General features: G+C 45.1%; 1 protein-coding gene across 1 annotated transcript in view; it reads right to left on the bottom strand.

Annotated features, from left to right (window-relative positions):
- cstpp1 (centriolar satellite-associated tubulin polyglutamylase complex regulator 1) overlaps positions 1–23186 on the bottom strand; it is a 285867-nt gene that overhangs the window by 41802 nt on the left and 220879 nt on the right. The window contains exon 5 of the mRNA XM_078221049.1: positions 11335–11420. Coding sequence (XP_078077175.1) covers positions 11335–11420 — 86 coding nt within the window. The remainder of the gene's footprint in view (positions 1–11334; positions 11421–23186) is intronic.

The raw sequence follows: 23186 nt of genomic DNA, 5'->3' as shown, positions 1-23186 counted from the left end.
ACTCTCTGAGTAAAGAACCTACCTCTAACATCTGTCCTATATCTCTCACCCCTCAATTTAAAGCTATGTCCCTCATGCTAGCCAACACCATCCGGGGAAAAAGGCTCTCACTATCCACCCTATCTAATCCTCTGATCATCTTGTATGCCTCTATTAAGTCACCTCTTAACCTTCTTCTCTCTAACGAAAACAACCTCAAGCCCCTCAGCCTTTCCTCATACAATTTTCCCACCATACCAGGCAACATCCTGGTAAATCTCCTCTGCACCCTTTCCAACACTTCCACATCTTTCCTATAATACGGCGACCAGAACTGTACGCAATACTCCAAATGCGGCCGCACCAGAGTTTTGTACAGTTGCAGCATGACCTCCTGGCTCCGAAACTCAATCCCTCTACCAATAAAAGCTAACACACCTATCAACCTGGGTGCCAACTTTCAGGGATCTATGCACATGGACACCCAGATCCCTCTGTTCATCCACACTACCAAGTATCTTACCATTAGCCCAGTACTCTGTATTCCTGTTACTCCTTCCAAAGTGAATCACCTCACACTTTTCCACATTAAACTCCATTTGCCACCTCTCAGCCCAGCTCTGCCGTTTATCTATGTCCTTCTGTAACCTGCCACTTCCCTCCGCACTGTCTACAACTCCACCGACTTTAGTGTCATCCGCAAATTTACTAATCCATCCTTCCACGCCCTCATCCACGTCATTAATAAAAATGACAAACAGCAGTGGCCCCAAAACAGATCCTTGCGGTACACCACTCGTAACTGAACTCCAGGATGAATATTTCCCATCAACCACCACCCTTTGTTTTCTTACAGCTCGCCAATTCCTGATCCAAACCACTAAATCACCCTCAATCCCATGTGTCCGTATTTTCTGCAAAAGCTTACCATGGGGAACCTTATCAAACACTTTGCTGAAATCCATATACACCACATCAACCGCTTTACCCTCATCCACCTCTTTGGTCACCTTCTCAAAGAACTCAATAAGGTTTGTGAGGCACGACCTACCCTTCACAAAACCGTGCTGACTATCCCTAATCAAATTATTCCTTTCTAGGTGATTATAAATCCTATCTCTTATAATCCTTTCCAATACTTTGCCCACAACAGAAGTAAGGCTCACCGGTCTATAATTACCAGGGTTGTCCCTACTCCCCTTCTTGAACAAGGGGACAACATTTGCTATCCTCCAGTCTTCTGGCACTGTTCCTGTAGACAATGACGACACAAAGATCAAAGCCAAAGGCTCTGCAATCTCCTCTCTAGCCTCCCAGAGAATCCTAGAATAAATCCCACCCGGCCCAGGGGACTTATCTATTTTTACCCTTTCCAGAATTGCTAACACCTCCTCCTTATGAACATCAATCCCATCCAGTCCAACAGCCTGCATCTCAGTACTCCCCTCAACAACACTGTCCCTCTCCAGTGTGAATACCGACGAAAAATATTCATTTAGTGCCTCTCCTATCTCTTCAGACTCCACGCACAACTTCCCACTCCTGTCCTTGACTGGCCCTAATCTTACCCTAGTCATTCTTTTACTCCTGACATACCTATAGAAAGCTTTAGGGTTTTCCTTGATCCTACCTGCCAAAGACTTCTCATGTCCCCTCCTGGCTCTTCTTAACTCTTTCTTTAGGTCCTTCCTGGCTAACTTGTAACTCTCAAGCGCCCTAACTGAGCCTTCACGTCTCATCTTAACATAAGTCTCCTTCTTCCTCTTCACAAGAGATTCAACCTCCTTAGTAAACCACGGTTCCCTCACACGTCTGCTTCCTCCCTGCCTGACAGGTACATATTTATCAAGGACGCGTAGTAGCTGTTCCTTGAACAAGTTCCACATTACAATTGTGCCCATCCCCTGCAGTTTCCTTCCCCAACCTATGCCAGCTAAATCTCTGTTTTGGCTTACATGAAAGCCTTGCTTGCAAGATTACTTTTGAAGAATGCAGTCAACTTTCCAAGCTCATCCCAGCATTCCCAACTGGGTTTTAAAATGTGGCTAAGTTAGCTTTAAAGCTTAGCACAGTTAGTTACATGGGCAGAAATATCTTAAAATGAAGTCTTTTAACTCAAGCAAACCATAACAAAGGGCCCCACAGCCAACAGCAGTCTACTAATATTGACAACAGTAGACTAACATAAGCACTATCTATTGTCGTGACAGAATTATGATTCAGGAACATCTTAAACAAAAATAATGAAAATATGTTTTATCATATAGCTAATACTTGTACAGTTGAAATAATGGAGTTCTGCCACAGGGATTTTTATAAACCAGGAGTGGTGCAGTGAGGTCTTAGAAACAAAAGGTTGAGAATCCCTGGTGTGGTCTGTTTGTGCTGGTATGGATTCTTCAATCTGGTTGTTGGAGGAAATATTGCTGTTTCCCCTATTCACACAAGTCTCAGATCCCCGCTAGAGGTTGCCTATTGACATTGCTCTAATAATCTCAGTGCCAGTATAAACCCAGAGGAAGTCTTTAGGTAGGCATAAGTGTAATGAATGGCAAGTACTGCTCATTCACTGCTGACCACAAATTCCAGTCCAACCTATCACCACTGAAGTATAACATACGCAAGCTAATCTTTGAACGGGGGAAATGATACATTAAGAGCCAGGGAAAATAAGTAAATTCCTCAAAAGAACAAGAAAAAAATCTGAATCAAAATGCAGAGAGTTATGGCAGGTTATGTCTATTCAAGAGCACACTGCGTATGCTTTCGTAATTTCAAACAGAATAATTCAGTAATTTGTGGTACAGAAATCCATAATGGATCCTCGAATTAGACATGAACAGCAGACCCTAATTGGTCCAGGCAGTTGCATTCCCCTGCACACATCCACCCACTCTCATTTCTCAGCCTTTCTCTCTTACCCACACAAATAGACCCACTCGCCCACACAGTGCAGAAGAAATGATGCAATCACAACAATACCAAATTGAAGATGGCACTCGAGATAGAGTTTTATTAATGATCGACATCCAATTTATACTGGACAGATCACAGTGCAGCAAAAACAAAATCTGGAATGGAAAGCTAGTGGCAATAGAAGTATGAGGGGAGATGGGTTAGTGGGTGGCACGGTGGTTAGCACTGCTGCCTCACAGCGCCAGGGACCCAGGTTCAATTCCAGCCTCAGGTCACTGTCTGTGTGGATAGTGCACATTCTCCCCGTGTCTGCGTGGGTTTCCTCTGGATGCACTGGTTTCCTCCCACAGTCCAAAGATGTGCGAGTTAGGTTGATTGGCCATGTTAAATTGCCCCTTAGTGTCAAGGAATTAGCAGGGTAAATATGTGGGGTTACGGAAATAGGGCCTGGCTGGGATTGTGGTCAGTGCAGGCTCGATGGGTCGAATGGCCTTCTTCTGCAGTGTAAGGATTCTATGATTCATAATGTCACTGGACTAGTAATCTCGAGGCCCAGGCTAATACTTGTGGACATGGCTGGTAGAATTTCAATTCAATTAATAAAATCTGGATCTAAAAGTGAGTTGAAACCACTGTTGATTGTTACAAAAACCTATCTGGTTCACTAATGCCCCTTTTAGGGAAGGAAATCTGCCAACTTTACCTGGTGTGGTCTACATGTTGACTCTTAACTGCCTCTGAAATGGCCTGGCATCCACTCAGTTCAACGGTGATTAGGGATGGTTAACAAATGCCGGCCTTGCCAGAGACACCCACATGACTAAAACATTTGTAACTTTACATTTTAAATAAATCAGATTTTATTCATTCTAGCTCAACATTTAATTACCCAAAAAGGACAATGTGTAAATTAAGAAATTGGCTAGAGGGTATATTTTTTCTATTTGCATTAGATAGATGTTCCCTCAGTTTCTTGAATTTAGATCCTTTTATATTAGGCACCTGGTTTCTGGTCTTACATATTTCTCAACTTTTTCATTATGATGCCCAGAGTACCATAACTTGCAGTTGGTTTATGTTTTCTGGAATATTACAAATACCAAATCAAAATGAGCAATGCCTCTGACATCTTTCTGGGCGGGGTCAAGAAACAGTTGAACACGATATTTAACAAAGGGTCATCTGGACTCGACTCGAAAGAGATCTAGGGGTACATGTTCATAGCTCCTTGACAGTGGAGTCACAGGTGGACAGAGTGGTGAAGAAGACATTCAGCATGCTTAATTTCATTGGTCAGAACATTGAATACAGGAGTTGGGATGTCTTGTTGAAGTTGTACAAGACATTGGTAAGGCCATACTTGGAATGCTGTGTACAGTTCTGGTCACCCTATTATAGAAAGGATGTTATTAAACTAGAAAGAGTGCAGAAAAGATTTACTAGGATGCTACCGGGACTTGATGGTTTGAGTTATAAAGAGAGGCTGGATAGACTGGGACTTTTTTCTCTGGAGAAAAGAAGGCTGAGGGGTGATCTTATAGAGGTCTATAAAATAATGAGGGGCAAAGATCAGCTGGATAGTCAATAATCTTTTCCCAAAGTTAGGGGAGTCTTAAACTAGAGGGCATAGGTTTAAGGTGAGAGGGGAGAGATACAAAAGAGGGGCAATTTTTTCACACAGTGGGTGGTGTCTGGAACAAGTTGCCTGAAGTAGTAGTAGAGGCGGATACAATTTTGTCTTTTAAAAAGCATTTAGACAGTTACATGGGTAAGATGGGTGTAGAGGGATATGGGCCAAATGCAGGCAATTGGGACTAGCTTCGGAGTTTAAAAAAAGGGCAGCATGGACAAGTTGGGCCAAAGGGCCTGTTTCCATGCTGTAAACCTCTACGACTCTATGAAACCTCAGCTCTTTTCTCTCCTTACAGATGCTGCCAGACCTGCTGAGATTTTCCAGCATTTTCTCTTTTGGTTTCAGATTCCAGCATCCGCAGTATTTTGCTTTTAACTATATTTAACAACACTGACTCTGAACAGCTCAGGGTTTTCCAGTCTATTAATAGGCTCTTTGAAGTCTCTCGTTCTCACATGCCCATTTTTTCCCTTCAAAGAACTAAGTGTGCTGACTTGGTGGTCGATTATACACCAGTTGCGTTCGCTTGGATTTCTTTTGCTTGTGGAACCAAAGAAGCTCATTCTGCAGTTTCTCACCTCCCTCGGGATGAGTTTTATTTTATAATTTGCCAAGTGTCACTGGCAGATGGGGCTACGCTGCCTTCACTTCAGTCCATTCTCCATGAGCACTCTACAACATTGAAAGCTACATTGACTCCCATTCCCTGGATTTAGTCATGTTGCTGATATTCCCAGCACAATGCTGTTCTTTACAGTCATAACCGACCCCATATTCTATTTCCAATGTTTCGAGGGTTCAGACATATATGTCAACATTCAGATTTTGCTCCCCTCTCTCTCCTGTTGGTTCCTGGTCTCCAGTTCATGCGTGTCTTCTCTGCACATGTGTAGCCACACCTGCCAATCGACTGCCCTCTACCCTCACATCTGTTAACATGCCTCCATCCCACAGATCGGACCCTATTTTACCATTTTGAATCCAAGCGCCGGGTGGACTTGAAACTGGGAGTGTTTCAAATCCGACCTTTAGACCCGTTCTGAGGCGCCCCCATACGCACTCTGCCTGAAAAAATATCAACAAGTCCGGATCGTGCTGCACAACCCTGTGGGTGGGGCTAAACCTGCCCAAAACCCTGCAGCTCCGATCGGCGCCTCCAACTGCGCATGCGCAGAAAAAAATAATAGAATGCGGCTTCCCTGTCACATCTCTCCTGGGCTGGATAATGCCTCCCCTTGGCTCCCACAGACATTGCCCACCCCCACAACATTACTGGCCGCTTTATCCAACCACCACCCCCCGCCACCCAGACCAATCATGGCCCCCTTCCCCCCCACTGATCTCAGGCAGAGTGGCAGTGGACCCCCCCCCCACCGATCTCAGGCAGAGTGGCAGTGGATCCCCCTCCCCCCCACCAATCTCAGGCAGAGTGGCAGTGGACCGCCCCTTCCCCTCCCCACTGATCACAGACAGAGTGGCAGCGGACCCCCCTTATCCCCCCCCCCCCCGCACCATGGATCTCAAGCAGAGAGTCGTCGGACGCTCGGCACTTACCTCCTCACTGATGGAGCGCCCGAATCAGACTTACATGGAGCATGTCTGTCTTGCGCCGATTCTGGATGGGTGAACGCGGTGGTAAAGGGGGATGTGCCGGTAAGGTTGGGCGTGCAGCTCATTAAGTCAATTTAAATGCATGCAAATGCCCGACTTTACCAAGTTTTCACACTCGAAAACGGGCGCAACACGATATAAAATCGGGCCCATCGAGTGAGAATGTTTCTTAAATCGAACGTGGGAATCAAACAGGACTCCCTGGCACTGTGAGGCAGCAGTGCTAACCACTGTGCCACCGTGCCCCCCCGTCAATGTTTCTCACAAATTTCTTTGTCCCTGCTTGGTTTAACTGTAGCCTTCTCTTCAATTACAGTTATTTTTACTCCAGAAGGTTTGGAGTTATTTATGACGAGGTTTATTTCTCATATTCTGCTACCAGCCATTCATTTAATTTCCTCAATTCTTTCTCAAATTCTCATCTTTTTGGATATTAGAAGTATATCATAAAACATTCTCCACTGTTAGGTTTTGAGCCAATCCTGGATTATGTGGTTTCCACAGCCCGCTATTACTTCTCCTTCATGTTATTCAATCAATACCGATTACAGCCATTCCGTTCTCCCTTTCCCCCTACAGTACTCCTTCTAAACTTCTCTCCACATTTATACCTTTTGCTTCAAGTGGATATTTCACCCTTCTGGAAATATTGGGTCGGATTTTCTGCTCCCCCCACCCCCCACACACAATGTGTTTTCTGGCAGTGGAGACAGCTCGCCACTGGCCACCGGTGGGATCTTCCAGTTCTGCCAATGTTTACGCCGTTTTGCGTGGCTCGCCAACCCACCACAGGGGTCACCATCCCACCACAGGGGTCGCCATTTGATTTGATTTGATTTGATTTATTATTGTCACACGTATCAGTGTACGGTGAAAAGTATTGTCTATATATATAACAGCCATCCCACCGCAAGGGGTCACCATCCCACCACAGGGGACGCCATCTCATCGCAGGGGTCGCCTTCCTGCTAGCGGAGAGAGCCACCCATTGGGCAGAGTGTCAGGCTCTGAGTGAAAACCAGAGTGTATCTCTCCAGAAACACAGCTGATTCTTGGACCAGTTTTTTTGATTTACGGTTTCACTCTGGCGGGGAGGGGCCTGATAGAGTCGGCAAGGCAGATCCACAGAGATTGGGGCGCCATCTTTAAAGATCTGCACTAAAAATATACTCCCCTCCAAACCCCACAGGCAAAGAATAACCCTTCCCCCCACAAGCATCATGGTGACTCCCCCCAACACGCAAGTATCAGGGAGCACTCTGCTCCCTCACCCCCCATCACCATGGCAATATCACAGGGACTTTCCCCCCTCACAAGCATCGCCCCCCCGCCTCCTCACCAAACATAAGGAGAAACCTCCCCCAGTGGGATGCCCAGAGGGCCCCGCCCTAGCAATGGCCCCTGGCACTGGTTGACACTGCCAATGGCAGTGGCAAGGCCCTGCCTGGGCATGTCCCTCTACCCCCTCGGGTTATATTTAGCTTGGCACCCCCAGTGGGTTACCCTTGACTGATTCCCATTCTTACACAGCTGTTATAAACCTTGCTGATGTGATGTCACATCATTGAAATATGACCATTCAGCGAGAGGGAATTATGTGGCTGGGAAGCTCTTTAATTAGATGGAAATTTACTATAATGTAAGCAAATGAGGTTCCCGCCCAGTTCATTCCACCGGCAAAGGGCAGGGAAAATTGGGAAATGAGATCTCGCCGGTAAGAATCAGTGAAAAGGAACAGGCCAGAATTTTCCAGCTGCTCTCACCAGTGGAATCTTCCAGTTCCGCCAATGGTGAACATACCGCCATGGGTTTCCTGGCAACAGGAAAGGGAGGCATAGAACGGGAAATCCCGCTGACAGCAGTGGGATCAGGGAATCCTGCCGCTGGCCAATGGCGGGCTGCCTCCGCTGCCACAAAACGCGCTGTGGGAAAATCCCGCTGACAGAATTAACGTTTCCGGTTAATGACTTTTCACCAGAACAGAATCCTTGCTTTCTTCTATTTTTCTGGTTCCTTTCTTTTAGGTTGACTGTTTTTTTAATACCTTTGGTGTTCCCTTTTAATTTCACTTCCTTCTGATATGCCCTGTCAACCAACATTTCCTTCATGTGTTCCCGTTCTTTGACTGTAAGCTAGCCCTTCTGCCTTTCAATTTATTTTAGCCTATGTTGCCTTTTTAAAAGACTTCTTTCGCTTAGTAGTCGAAGCTTTACCTTCTATCTGAGATGATTTATGTTGAGCCTGAGGCTTTTTGAATGCTTAATCTCCTCCTGTAGTTTCCCCACTGCCAGGCTGATCGGTCCCAATGGAATCCATCTTTTGTTGAATCCACCGCTTTGATGTGTTAAGATGAGTAATTTCAGGATACAATAGCCTTCCAAATTTGCAGTATTTCTGTGATTTATACAGATCTGAACCTCCCACCTTAAAATAGTTTCTTTTTTTTTTGCTAACTTGAGCAACTGTGAATCATGTTTTATATCCCAATTAGTAATCCGAATGGTGCCATGATGTATATTAGATGTAGTTACACAAAATAATTTATGGTTCAGTCATTTTCTACTGTTATTCGGTGGAAAGTAAAATGTAATGAATAGACTTCAGCCGCAATCCAGCAGAGCTTAATGTGATTCTGAGAGATAGTTTCAGGCAGAGGACAAAACATTTTTCTTTGTATTACTTTTGCGGCTTCTTTTATGTTCGGTTACAGCAATTAATTTTATATTCACACAGCCAGCTAATTTAAAATAAATTGAAAGGCACTAAAACACAAAACTGAAGGAGTAGTTCTTTTTAATTTTGTTTGGTTTCCTTGCGAGCAGGAGAGGTCTTCTGATGTGACCTAATTGTCCCCACACAATTATGGAATCCCTGATATTGTAAAGGGAAACAGAAATAAAATGACACAGAAAGATAGAGATAATATTTTAGTTTACCAAAGGCTTCTATAACACACAAATGAGGCTGAGCATTCTGATGTTCCAATGGACCAGAAGGGCCTGTCTCCATGCTGAAGAGCTCTATGGGCCCGATTTTACCATCAAGTTGCGCCCGTTTTCGGGCGCGAAAACTTGATTAAGTCGGGCGCAAGGCAAGTAGTGCAATTCGGATCCGCCTCCGCGCCCGTTCGCTCTTTATCAAGGGCTGAAAATGGCCACCGTCGGGACCGCGCCCGAAACGAGCGAGACATCAAATTAAATGCATTTAAATGCCCAAACTTACTGGCACTTCCCCCTTTACCACCGTGTTCGCCCGTCCAGATTCGGCGCAAAACAGACATGGTCGGCAAGGTCCGATTCGGGCACTCCAGCTTCTGAGGAAGTAAGTTCAGAGCTTCCGGCGGCTCTCTGACTCAGAGTGGTGATGGGACGGGGGGGTGGGAGGGTCCGCCGCCACTCTGCATGTGATCGGTGAGGTGGGGAAGGGGGGCAGGGAGCCACGATCGGTCTGGGTGGTGGGGGGATAAGGGGGTCAGTTATGTTGTAGGGATGGGGCAATGTCTGTGGGGGCCAGGGGGAAGTATTATCCTGGGAGCGATGTGGCAGGGGAGCCACATTCTATCTTTTTTTTTCTGCGCGTGCGCAGTTAGAGGCCCCAATCGAAGCTGCAGGGTTTTGGGCGCATTAAGCCCCGCCCACAGGCTACTGCAGCGCGATTCAGAATCGCTGCTATTTGTTCAGGCAGAGTGCGTATGGGGGCGCCTGAGAACAGATCTAAAAGTCGGATCTGAAACACTCCCAGTTTCAAGTCCGCCCAGCACTTCGAATTAAAATGGTAAAATAGGGCCCTATGACTCTAAGTGCACCTGACTAGAATGGGAGGATATAGCCTTCCACGTTGTTAATCTGTAATCTTCGCTGTGACATTACTTTGTACCAGGAAGAAATGGAAAGTGAAAAAGGTGAGCCAGCCTCTTTAAGGGTTCATCACACTAAAACCCAAGGGCCAACAGTAACCTTCATGAGGCTCCACTGCAGCTTCCGATGGAGCTTGAAGTCTGCAATTCTTCTGAGGTTATTATCAATTTTGGCCATTTTCCTTAATTGTCGCCCCTCATAGGGTTGTGAGTGTTTGGAGCTCCTTGCCACAGAGAGCTGTGGAGCAGAGTCATTGTGTTTAAGACTGAGATAGATGGATTTTTGTTCAGTAAAAGAAACAAGCATTGTGGGGAAAGTGCAGGAAAGTGGGCATGAGGGATATCAGATCAGCCATGATCCTATTGAATGACAGAGCAGGCTCAAGGGGCTGAATGGCCTACTCCTGTTCCTATTTCTTATGGTCTTCTTAGGCAATTCCTCAGGATCGAGAGTGACTTTCTTGCACTCCAGTTTGATGGGTTCCGAGAAGGTTGATAAGTCCAATATGCTCTCCACAGACTCTGCCGCAAGTGGGGCTTGGGGTTACTTGGACAATCGGGTCGGTGGGATGTTTAAAGGTTTGTGTGCTCCTTCCAATGCTTCAACTTCACCTCTTCACATTCCTGATGAAGTCTCTCCACGTGTTCTGTACCTTTCTAAGTGAGCCTTCCTCCTGGCTGTCTCCTACCCTGGCTGAGTTCCGAGTTCAACAGTTGCTTTGGGAGTTTGGTGTCAGGAACATGAACAACATAACCTGTCCAGCAGAGCCGGCAATGATTTGCGCCTCAATGCTGGGCAAGTTGGCTTGGGAATATTTGGGACAAATGTTACAGTTTTTTGAAATTGGCCCCCATTAACATTGTGTGGCTCAGCACACACGCTAATGAGTAAATTATCCTAATGAATCCTTCAGAGCTAAAAATGTTTTAATGATAAGTCGTAACGAGTCAACCACAATCATGATGTTAACAGATTTATACATTTCAGCATAATCTTTTTTCAAAAAAATCATGAAACCAATGTTCTAAAACACTGTTGTCTCCACTGCTGTATTATCCAGTTAGATAACTTTGTGATATAAATAATTATATCATCATTTGTAAGATATAAAATATTGCTTTATAATGACTATTGTATCTTCCAGCTTCTTTCTGAGTATCCTCTAACCTGCAGGCAGCTGCTAGCATGGATTGTCCATCGATATATCAACCACTCGGTTTCACGTTACACAGGAAGAGAAGTTGGTGATTCAGCTCTTCAGCCTGTTCCACCTTTCAATGAGATCAAGGATGTTCATTCAACTTGATAAAATGAGGATGCAATGAGACATGAACTTACCACAATAGTATATCTGAATCTGGAATGCATACAGAAAGTCCACAAATGACATTGGGCAGTCCATTGCATCATCCATAAGGACAATCCTGCAAAAGGTCAAAATAATTAAATAGAGATTGAGGCGATGCTGTATTCACAAGATGCGGTTAGCACTGGTGGCAAAGAAGAAATACCTTTTGAAACAATTACCTATTTTAAAGCAGCATCTTTGCCAAAACACATTAAACCAGCATGATAATTATTCATTGGTGAGTTACTTATAATGCTAAATCTGTAAGCATAACAATTAATATTGTTAAAATCCTATTAGTTGGTAAGCAAAGATTAACAGGTACAATCAACTACATATCAGACAACATAGAAAATGAAATAGCTTATTCTTGTGAATAATTAATGTGTATTTCTGAAACTGTTGAATAATTAAAAGTGTATAGGAATGGAATAAATAATTTAGTTCAACAACAAAGTGAAAAATCTTGTCATTATTTTGGAAGTGGCTCTCAGAGTTAACAGTTAATACTGTACGTTGGAAAGCGCAGTGTTTTTATTATGAGCCAGATCTTCCAGGTCAGCAGTCAGGCTGGGACACACACACACTGCTGACTATGATTTAAACTGTGGCTTTATTGCGTTCCTTACCAACTTTCTGTGCTGGCTGATGAATGCAGCTATTACCGGAGAGAGAGACTTGAAGATTAATGGTGAGGTGACGTTTTGATGTCAGCAGTGAAAGCAACAACCCTTGAGGTTCAGCAGCTTTGCAGCATTTTGAGACTGGATGATACAAGGTACCAAGGTCCCTGTCCTCCCTTGCTAAAATATCAGGGGCTGTAGTGGGGGAGGAGGGGAGCCCACCCACAGGAGGTGATGGCCTAGTGGTCTTATCACTAGACTATTAATCCAGAAACTCAGCTAATGTTCTGGGGACCCGGGTTCAAATCCCATCACGGCAGATGGTGGAATTTGAATTCAATAAAAAATATCTGGAATTAAGAATCTACTGATGACCTTGAAACCATTGTCGATTATTGGAAAAACCCATCTGGTTCGCTAATGTCCTTTAGGGAAGGAAATCTGCCATCCTCGCCTGGTCTGGCCTACATGTGACTCCAGAGCCACAGCAATGTGGTTGACTCTCAACTGCCCTCAGGCAACAAGAGATGGGTAATAAATGCTGGCCAGCCAGTGACACACATGTCCCACGAATAGAAAAAGAAGAAAGAAAGGATGAGTGGCTGCCCCAGCGTACTGAGGCTGCAGGTGGGATTTCCATCCTTCAGGGACAGGAGGTCCCATCTCCAAGAGCTGACTATCAATTCGAGGCCGGCAGCACCAGCGAAAACAGTGGCCATTCCTGGTACTGCTCTTGGCCTGCGGGCTGGGGTGGATCGGAGCTTTGTGTTTCCGGGTTGGCGAGGAGGTTTGGGCTGGAATTTGAGAGCTCGTGCGTGGAAGAGGGCAACCTGGGAGGTTGCACCTTGGGAATGGGCTGTCTGATCGACCCATGGGCCAGTTAAGGAGCGTTTTCCCCATTGCATCCCTACAACCACCAACCTGCAAATGGTGGCACAGTGGTTAGCACTGCTGCCTCATAGCACCAGGGACCTGGGTTCAATTCCTGGCTTGGGTCACTGTCTGTGTGGAGTTTGCACGTTCTCCCTGTGTCTGCGTGGGTTTCCTCCGGGTGCTCCGGTTTCCTCCCACAGTCCAAAGATGTGCGGGTTAGGTGGATTGGCCATGCTAAATTACCCCTGAGTGTCAGGGAGACTAGCGAGGGTAAATACATGGGGTTGCGGGGATGGGCCTGGGTGGGATTGTGGTCGGTGCAGGCGATAGGCCGTGTGGCCTCCTTCTGCACTGTAGGATTCTATGAAAGCTGACAGGTTGGCTCACTGGCGTGGACCTCTGCTGCACTGGGCGAGAGTGGAATGATGCTTTTAAGAGTACATTAATTGGGTTACTGATGGGCAAGCCATCTAATGCCATCCCAATGCTGGAGGAAGCAGGGGCAGGTGGGTAGGCAGTTGCTGCATTTAACAGGCCTCAGATACACACACACAAAATCCAGCGCATGGGGTGTTTTTATAAGTTCTTAAGCATGTTTTTAAAAACATTTTTGTAATCTTTCAATGACTTCTAATTGTTTATATGGTTTGTATAATCTTTAACGCAATGTAAGCAAATGTGGGAGAGTCTTGAAATGATTTTTAAAAAGAATTAAAATGAATCAAATGACAAAATACATTTTCCAACATTGTACATGTAACCGAAAGTAAACTTTATTTATTAGCCACAAATAAGGCTTACATTAACACTGTGATGAAGTTACTGTGAAATGTCCCGAGTCACCACAGTCCGTCGCCTTTTCGGGTCAATGCACCTAACCAGCACGTCTTTCAGACTGGGAGGAAACTGGAGCACCCGGAGGAAACCCACGCAGACACGGGGAGAACGTGCAAACTCTACACAGACAGTGACCCAAGCCAGGAATCGAACCCGGGTCCCTGGCGCTGTGAGGCAGCAGTGCTAACCAGTGTGCCACCGTGCTGCCCACAATTATAACCTACAAGGTTATACAAATAGTGAGATGGTGCCACACTCCACCATGCCCAATGCATTTTGGCACTTTGATTGGCAGAGCATCACTGGCACAGAGCCCTACTTCACACACTCAATTTGCTGAGCGGAGTCCAATGCGGGTAAGAAGGGTGTGATATAATGGAGCCAATGCACAAATTGCGTACAAATCTCTTGGCTTCTAATTTACAATGCAAAGACAGGCCGACTCTCAACACTGTGGCTAGTGTCCCTCAGAAGCAAGGAACAACTTCAGGGAAATGTTCAATTATTTTTCTCTGATAGCTCTGGGAGTATCCTTGGGCCACACAGTTTACCTCCAGTGTGAAGAGGCAAACTTCACTTCAGGCATCAGCAACCACTGATGTGCTGTGGAAACAGAAAGTGGCAGAACACCTTAAATTTTACTTAATCTTTCATGGAATTTGGGCATCGCTGGCAAGGCCAGCATTTGTTACATGACAAAATTAAAACCTAATATCACAACTGATGCCACAATTTAAATTTCATGGTAAAAGGTGGGGGTGAGGAACAGTTGTGCCTCCCCTGTGGGATGCCTCTCAGCTGGGCAAGGCAAGAGCTGCTGGCTCCCATGATAAGTGTCTGTTTTAGCACATCATGATGCTCAGGAGGAACAGGACTGCTCCCCACTCTACACCCCAAGGTCATAAAGCCTTCCACCTCCCTCCATTGCATCTCCACATGGCTCAAGGTACAGAAACATAGAATCATAGAATCCCTACAATGCAGAAGGAGGCCATTCGGCCCATCAGCACCAACCACAGTCCCCATAACCCTACTTATTTACCCTACTAACCACCTGACACTAGGGTCAATTCAGCGTGGCCAATCAACCTAACCTGCACATCTTTGGACTGTGGGTGGAAACTGGAGCACCCGGAGGAAACCCACGCAGACACGGGGTGAATGTGCAAACTCCAGAAAGACAATGACCCAAGCTGGAATCGAACCTGGGTCCCTGGTGCTGTGATGCAGCAGTGCTAACCACTGTGCCACCATGCCACCCCTAATAATCCTGTACTTGAAGTTCAAAGAATTAGTAGAAGTCAAAAAGGGAAACGGAGAAGGTAAAGGTGAGGCTTTTACCAGCAGAGAGACAGTTGTGGCAAAACCTAAGCAGAGAGTGCCAATAGGATTACAAACCTTCCAGGGTTGGCCAGGAGACTCCTGGAATTGAAGGTCAATTTCCGGGACACTGCTGTGTGAAACCCTGGCCAAAAATCATCAGAGTGTTAAAAATATATAATTTCTGTCATTTTCTTTGATATGAAATATAAAATACTGAAGATGGGATGGGGACAGCGGGGGAAAGAAGGCTCTTGGAGCATCATCCAATTGCGTACCAAGTCTTTTTGCTTTCCAATTGGCGTAGAAGAGCAGTCAGTCACAAGGATGGATGTGTTGGCCGATGAATGGCTGGAGCGTGGGGGAAAGTTATGAGATGGAACCTCCAGGAATAAATCGCAGTTGGCAATCTTACCCTCCCCCCCTCCTGATCTAACACTGTCTCCCCCTTGCCTTCCCACTGACCAGCCTCCCCAAACCCTCACCCAATCGCAGCTCACAGCTGACACGCCCTCCCTGGTGCTGGGGACCACCTCCACTGGTGTCCAGGTGTGAGCTCCTGCCTCCACTGATCTTCCTACCCATTGCCGGGCTGCATAGGGCTGGTCTACAGGTGAGAAGTGACCCTACAATATGCTGAATCTTAATGGCAGGGTTTCTCTGACTCACCCAAATACTCCCGGATTCCCCGTTAATATAGCGGCAGTGGATTCAGAATGAGATTCGAGCACAATGACAGACATCTCAACAAGAAGAAGCAAATTGTTCTGGTTTGCTATGCTCTATGCAGCAGAGTCTAATACATTGACTAACTGCGCAGAAGATAAAAGTTACACATGTACCTTTAATCAGTCTTATTTGTACTCCTGTACCCGCACACATGTAATTAAACTTCTGCTTGGCTCGGGTAATTTCACCCTGAGCCATTCCAAAACAGTTCTGCGTTTTGTTCACAATACCACTTAAAAAGTATGGAACCACATCAAAAGATTTGTTACCTTTTGTTCAATTCAGTAAGTAACAAAAAAAAGAAATGCTTCCAAAAGCACAAAAAAACTCCACAATTTAGAATGTTCCATGAAATCCGAACACAAATGGTTTCAATTGTTTATCCCAGTAACAGTAAGTGCAAGTTGTATAAGCTGGCTTACTGCAGTGAGGTAAATACAGGTGCAGCAGCTGTGTGGAGGACAAAACAGCCTGGTTTCAACTTTATCTTAGGTAATGCCACCCAAAGCGCTATTTCCACTCTGCGTTTTATTATTGATGCCGCCAGAAACATATTCAGCCAGATTTTGCTGTAGCAGACCATCCTGCAGTGTGCCCCCAGGATAGAATTGTTTGCGCACATTAGGTTCCAAAACGTTGTTACTTATGTTCACCCTAAAGGTGTGCCAGAGCATGCTAGTGTCGGGCATCCTGAGACATGCCCTTTTAGACTTATTCATGTATGCTCAGGTTTTAAAAACTTTTGCCAACAAAAGTTGTTCAAGAGGTGAGCTGCGAACACTCTCCTTCTGAGACGGTCCCTCGAGATCAAGGATGACCTGTTTCCAGTCTGGTTCGATGGGTTCTGAGATGGCTCTTAAGTCCAATGCACAATCTGCAGACTCTGCCACATCGTAGAGCAAGTGGTGCATGAAGTGTTGGGAAGATAAGGTGTCGAGAGGTTGATGCACTCTCTCTGACGCCTCGACTTTGTCTCTGCGTGCTCTCAGTGTGCTTGGTCCCTTCCCGAATAAAGCTTCTCTATTTTGCTCAGCATCAGCTGGGGGGCTCCCATGAGTTGGCAGGGATGTTTAACCTCTTCATGGATGCTTTGCAAACATCCCTAAAACAATTCGACTGTCCTCCTGGCATGACGGAGTTCCAAGTAGAGCAGTTGCTTTAGGAACCTGATGTCAGGCATATGAATGACATCGCCCAGCCAGCGGAGCTGATTGTGAGTGATTAGAGCCTTGGTGCTGAGCGAATTGGCCTGGGAGTGTGCTGCTGTGAGGCATTGAGGACTTTGGTGAACAAGAGGACAATCAGTGTATCTGTTTACCAATTGAGATGAGAGTTTTGAAAAATAAACAAGGGAAGGACCATTAGAAAGGGTGATTTGGAGTGAGTGAATTCACTGTGAAATCCAATGCAGAAAGAGAAATAAAGAGCAGAATGAAGATTGGATTAAGAGAGAGAGGGGGAAAAATAGAGACAGAAATTAAAAATATAAAAAAATTAAAACTCTATAATTTTATATATTTGTAATCTCCTAAAACAATTCACACCTGAAGGAAGGACATTTAGAATTGTTTACTTTCTGACACGATTCTATGTTTCTCCCATTTAAACAGCTCAAAGCCCAGAGCCAGCTTCTCACCCAGGTTAAAATCCCCCCTAGTCTGGATATGATATAGTCGGTTACTGATGTCTGAAATGGCTTCTTCCACTACTTTAACAGGGGTATTAAAGTGCCTGAAATAAGTGGTTTAAAACCTCCACTTAACCAGCGAAAAGAAGAACTTCAGTCCAGAAGAACATGTGAAATAGGAGCAGGAGTATCGGCCATAGGGTTCGCTGAGACTGCTCTGCCATTCATTAAGATGATGTGGAGATGCCGGTGTTGGACTGGGGTGAACACAGTAAGAAGTCTCACAACACCAGGTTAAAGTCCAACAGGTTTATTTGGCAGCACCAGCTTTCGGAGCCTCAAGCTCCTTCTTCAGGTGAGTGAGGACTTGTGTTCACAAACAGGGCATATAAAGACACAAACTCAATTTACAAGATAATGGTTGGAATGCGAGTCTTTACTGGTAATCAAGTCTTAAAGGTACAGACAATGTGAGTGGAGAGAGGGTTAAGCACATGATCTTCGGGTAAGCGTTCTCCAAGGCGGCCTTCACAACACACAATGCAGAATCGCTGAGCAGAAACTGATAGCCAAATTCCGCACACATGAGGACAGCCTCAACCAGGATCTTGGGTTCATGTCACACTATCTGTAACCCCCACGACTTGCCTGGGCTTGCAAAATCTCACTAACTGTCCTGGCTGGAGACAACACACATCTCTTTAACCTGTGCTTAACCCTCTCTTCACTCACATTGTGTCTTTATATGCCCTGTTTGTGAACACAAGTCCTTACTCACCTGAAGAAGGAGTTTGAGGCTCCGAAAGCTAGTGCTGCCAAATAAACCTGTTGGACTTTAACCTGGTGTTGTGAGACTTCTGACTATTCATTATGATCACAGAACTGTACCTACACCTCAAGGACGGCAGCGTTTCAAGAAGGCAGCTCACCACAACCATCTAAAAGACAAAAAGGGATGGGCAATAAATGCTGGCCTAGCCAGCGATGCCACATCCCATAAATTAATAAAGAAAAAAATAAATGACTGTCAATTAAGCTGACATACTCTAACTTTTTCTGAAATGGGATATCGAGCAGATAAGTACCACAGCTTCCTGTGTTGGAATGGTGAATCGGTCGCAGTGAGGTAGCAGTGTTGCAAAGCTTTTGTAAAAGCTGGACAGCTCGGACAGCAACATCCTTATTTTCACGTTTCACTGTGTGTGCAGATGTAAAGATTTTAATCAGGCAATTAATCAGCCATGATTGAATGGCGGAGCAGACTCGATGGGCCGAGTGGCCTAATTCTGCTGCAATGTCTTATGGTCAATTGAGGTTGGCCTGCTTGAATACGAACTCCCTGATTAAGGGTCAAATTGATGGGCCAATCAGGGAGCCCCATGCTCTGTTTTAAACAGGAGTGTCAGTTCCTCTGGCACTCCGGATGCAGACTGCTAACTGTGAGCACTCTGTATAGTGTTGTTGGATCTTGTGAATAAAAGGATTTCCACCTCCGAGGACTTATTACAACAGACATGGAGTTTTTTCTTTATTCTTTCATGGGATGTGGGGGTAATTGACAAGACCAGCATTTGTTGCCCATCCCTAATTGCCCTTTAAGTGGATGGCTTGCTCGGCCATTTCAGAGGGCAGTTAAAAGTCAACCACATTGCGAGCGGCATGTAGGCCAGACCATGCAAGGCAGCAGATTTCTTCCCCATAGGGCATGAGTGAACTGGATGATTTTTTACGATACAGTAGACCATCATGGTCACCATTAAACTCACTTTTACTTCCAGATTTTATTATAGGGTAATTGAATTCAGATTCCACCAACTGCTGTGGTGGGATTTGAACCCGTGTCCCCTAGAGCATTAACCTGGGCCTTTGGATTGCTAGTCCAGTGACATGCAGAGGAGGCGATAGCCCAGTGGTATTATTGCTAGACTATTAATCCAGAAACTCAGCTAATGTTCTGGGGATCCGGGTTCGAATCCCATCATGGCAGATGGTGGAATTTGAATTCAATTTTAAAAATCTGGAATTAGGAATCTACTGATGACCATGAAACCATTGTTGATTGTCGGAAAAACCTATCTGGTTCACGAATGTCCTTTAGGGAAGAAAATCCGCCACCCTTACCTGGTCTGGCCGACATGTGACTCGAGCCACAGCAGTGTGGTTGACTCTTAAATACCCTCTGAAATGACCTAGCGAGCCACTCAGTTCGGGGGCGACTAGGGATGGGCAATAAATGTTGGCCAACCTGTGACAGCCCATGATCCACGAATGAATAAAACAAAATTATTTTTAAAAATTAGCACTACACAACCATTTCCTCCTATTGCTGCTTGATTCACTCCTTAATGCTCATAACCTCACCTTCATTCCTCCTGCGAAATGTAAGTCAATGTTTAATTTGTTAGTGGAGCGGGATGGACTGATGTACCTTCCTTTCAGTGATTGGTGAAAGGATCTGCTGTTTTGTTGGCATTGTTGATGGAAAATAACCTGACTCAAAAATTCCTCTGTATGTCGTTAGCTCTCTGATAGTTAGCATCATTGTTTATAGACTCTGAAATGTTCTGTGAGAATGTAAATTGTGGTTAGTTCTGCACAAACCACAGTGAAAAAGAGCCTTTATTAGTTGTGTGTGGGAGACTCAGAAAAGGTGCAATGATCCTTTTTCTATTTTGGTGTTGAACAACTCACAGGGAATTATAAGAAAACATCTATTTCAAAAAAGGTTAAACTGCATCAAACACTAAAACTGGATCACTGGGTGACAGACTGGATTGGAATCAGTATTTAAGCTCTTAATGTCTGGGATGCATTCAGCACACAATAAGACGGTGAAAGCCTACTGCTGTCAGTGTCCATCTTTATAACATGAGCCAGTTTAGCTCCCAATAGATACAAGTAGAAAACTGCCCTCAACCTGCCACTGAATTGAAAATTTTACTCCAAACGACATTGTGTGTGGTGCAGAGGCGTCTTTACAAGGTTGAGGACAATTGCAGCAGTGTCAAGGAGGTTTACCCTGCACCTGCTTATGTTCTACCTGACTTAGAAATATCTGATGTTGGCAAGGAATGACACAGTAAACACGCCATGCCTTCACAGTGAAACATTTCATTTTATAGAATCATACAGTGCAGAAGAGGCCCTTTGGCCCATCGAGTCTGCACCGACATGCGGGAAACACCTGACCTCCCACCTAATCCCATCCACCAGCACTTGGCCCATAGATTACCTTGCTGAGAATATTTATCAAAAAAGATAAATTTATCACGAACCTTTTACTGTTGTTTTGCTGAATAATTTGCGTTTCAGTGCCGATGACATTGGCAGAGGAACTTGCCTGGAATACTTATTAAACTGACACTAAGGAGGATCTAAATTGATTGGAAAAAGATTCCTGTTTTAATTATGAGTTAATTACTGCATCTAGTTATTATAATCCAGTTCTATTATCGTGTCACACTCAAACCAGTTTCCCAATAACCTCATCAGCACTAATTTATTTTATCTTAAAGAGGTATCGGTGAATTTTGTGCTGATTAGTGTGTTGATTGTTCTATTTCCCAGCACAAGTATTGTCCCACTTTGGATCACTCAAAGTTAGGACAAAGTTCTTCTAGGTCACCTGCAAGGACAATTAGGCCGTAATTATGCTTCAGGCAGCACGGTGGCACAGTGGTTAACACTGCTGCCTCACAACGCTAGGACCCGGGTTCGATTCCCGGGTTGAGTCACTGTCTGTGCGGAGTCTGCACGCTCTCCCTGTGTCTGCATGGGTTTCCTCCGGGTTCTCTGGTTTCCTCCCACTGTCGGAAAGACGTGCTGGTTAGGTGCATTGGCCGTGCTAAATTCTCCTTCAGTGTACGCGAACAGGTGCCGGAGTGTGGCAACTAGGGGATTTTCACAGTAACTACATTGCAGTGTTAATGTAAGCCTACTTGTGACACTAATAAATAAACTTTAAGTCAAAATCCATCAGAAAACATTGATGTTAAACCTCTACTTTTCTGTATATTCCTTTCTATATATTCCTTCTGTAACAATTAAACAATTAAACGGCCAACTTGGATGAGGATGAGAGTACACCTCCGCCACAAAGTTTACCATCAAGACCTCTCTGAAATGTACTAAAGACATTTCCCATTTTCTCAAATTCATCTTGAATTATTATACACAAATTTATTAAGTATTTCATAGAACCATAGAATCCCTACATTGCAGAAGGAGGACATTCGGCCCATCGACATTGCACCGACCACAATCCCACCCAGGCTCCATTCCCACAACCCCACATATTTATCCTGCTAATCCCCCTGACACTAGGGTCAATTTAGCATGACCAACCAACCTAACTTTGGTCTGTGAGGGGAAACCAGAGCACCCGGAGGAAACCCACGCAGACACAGGGAGAATGCGCAAACTCCACACAGGCCGTGACCCAAGCTGGGAATTGAACCCAGGTCCCTGGCACTGTGAGGCATTAGTGCTAACTACTGTGCCACTGTGCCACGCATTTCATCTGGTTTCTTTTTTTAAAATTCATTCATGGGACATGGGTGCCGTTGGTTGGTCAGCATTTATTGCCCATCCCTTCAGAGGGCAGTTGAGAGTCAACCACATTGCTGTGGCTCTGGAGTCACAGGTAGGGCAGACCGGGTAAAGATGGCAGATTTCTTTCCCTAAAGGACAGGTGGGTTTTTCCGACAATTGACAATGGTTTCATGGTCATCAGTCGCTTCTTAATTCAGATTTTTTTTGATTGAATTCAAATTCCACCATCTGCCGTGGCGGGATTCGAACCCAGATCCCCAGAACATTAGCTGAGTTTCTGGATTAATAGTCTAACGATAATACCATTGGGCCATCGCCTCCCCAGTTAATGCATCAAATTCACACCTTGAATAACTTGTTTCACTGGGAGTTAAGACCTGGTGGTGTGAAATTAACTCAACAGCAACAAAGGGGGGAATTTGAAACACAAACAGAAAGTGCTGGAAAAACTCAGCAGGTCTGGCAGCACCTGTGGAGAGAGAATCAGAGTTAACGGGTGGGATTTTCCGGCTCCGCTTGCCCCAAAACTGGAAGATCTCACCCAAGATCAACGGACCTTTGCATGGTCTGTCACCCGCCCGCTACGATTCCCATGGCGGGTGGGATGGGTAAATTCCCCCTAACGTTTGAGTCCGTGTGAGACTCTTCTTCAGATCTAAAGAGAGGGAGAAAGGTGATGTATTCTATACTGTATAAGAGGGGGTGATGCAGGTGGAGCAGAGAGACAGATCAATGATTGGTGGGAGCTGGAAGAGATTGGAACAAGAGATGTATAGGTCACAAGACAGAGGAAGCGTTAATGACGGGAGAGGTTCTAGTAGTTGCATAAAGATATCAGAATGTGTTACTGAGAGAATAAAGATCAGTGTTGGGAGGTGGGATGCATTGGGACAAGAAAAAGTAATACAAAAAGGGTCAACATAGAGGAGATGAAAACAAATTACTGAGGGTGCTGGAATCTGAAACAGGAACAGAAAATGCTGGAAAATCTCAGCAGGCCTGACAGCATCTGTGGAGAGAGAATAGAGCCAACATTTCAAGTCTGGATGACCCTTCGCCAGAGCAAGATGAAGGAGAAAGGTTGGAGTCTAAAGTTGTTGAACTAATTGGAAGATGAACTGCTGTGCCCCCTAGTTTACATTGGGAGCATTGCAGCAGGTCAAGGATGGACATGTGGGTAAGAGCAAGATGCTGAGTTGAAATGGCAAGCAACAGGAAGGTTGGGGTCAGTCTTGTGGTCTGAGCAAAGTTGTTCCTCATACAAGTAACCCAATCTCTGTTT

Source organism: Mustelus asterias, chromosome 9 (genome assembly GCF_964213995.1).
Source record: "Mustelus asterias chromosome 9, sMusAst1.hap1.1, whole genome shotgun sequence".
In the NCBI taxonomy this organism is placed as follows: domain Eukaryota; kingdom Metazoa; phylum Chordata; class Chondrichthyes; order Carcharhiniformes; family Triakidae; genus Mustelus; species Mustelus asterias.
Note: the sequence above shows the minus strand (reverse complement) of the source record. Positions and strands in the feature narration are given on the sequence as shown.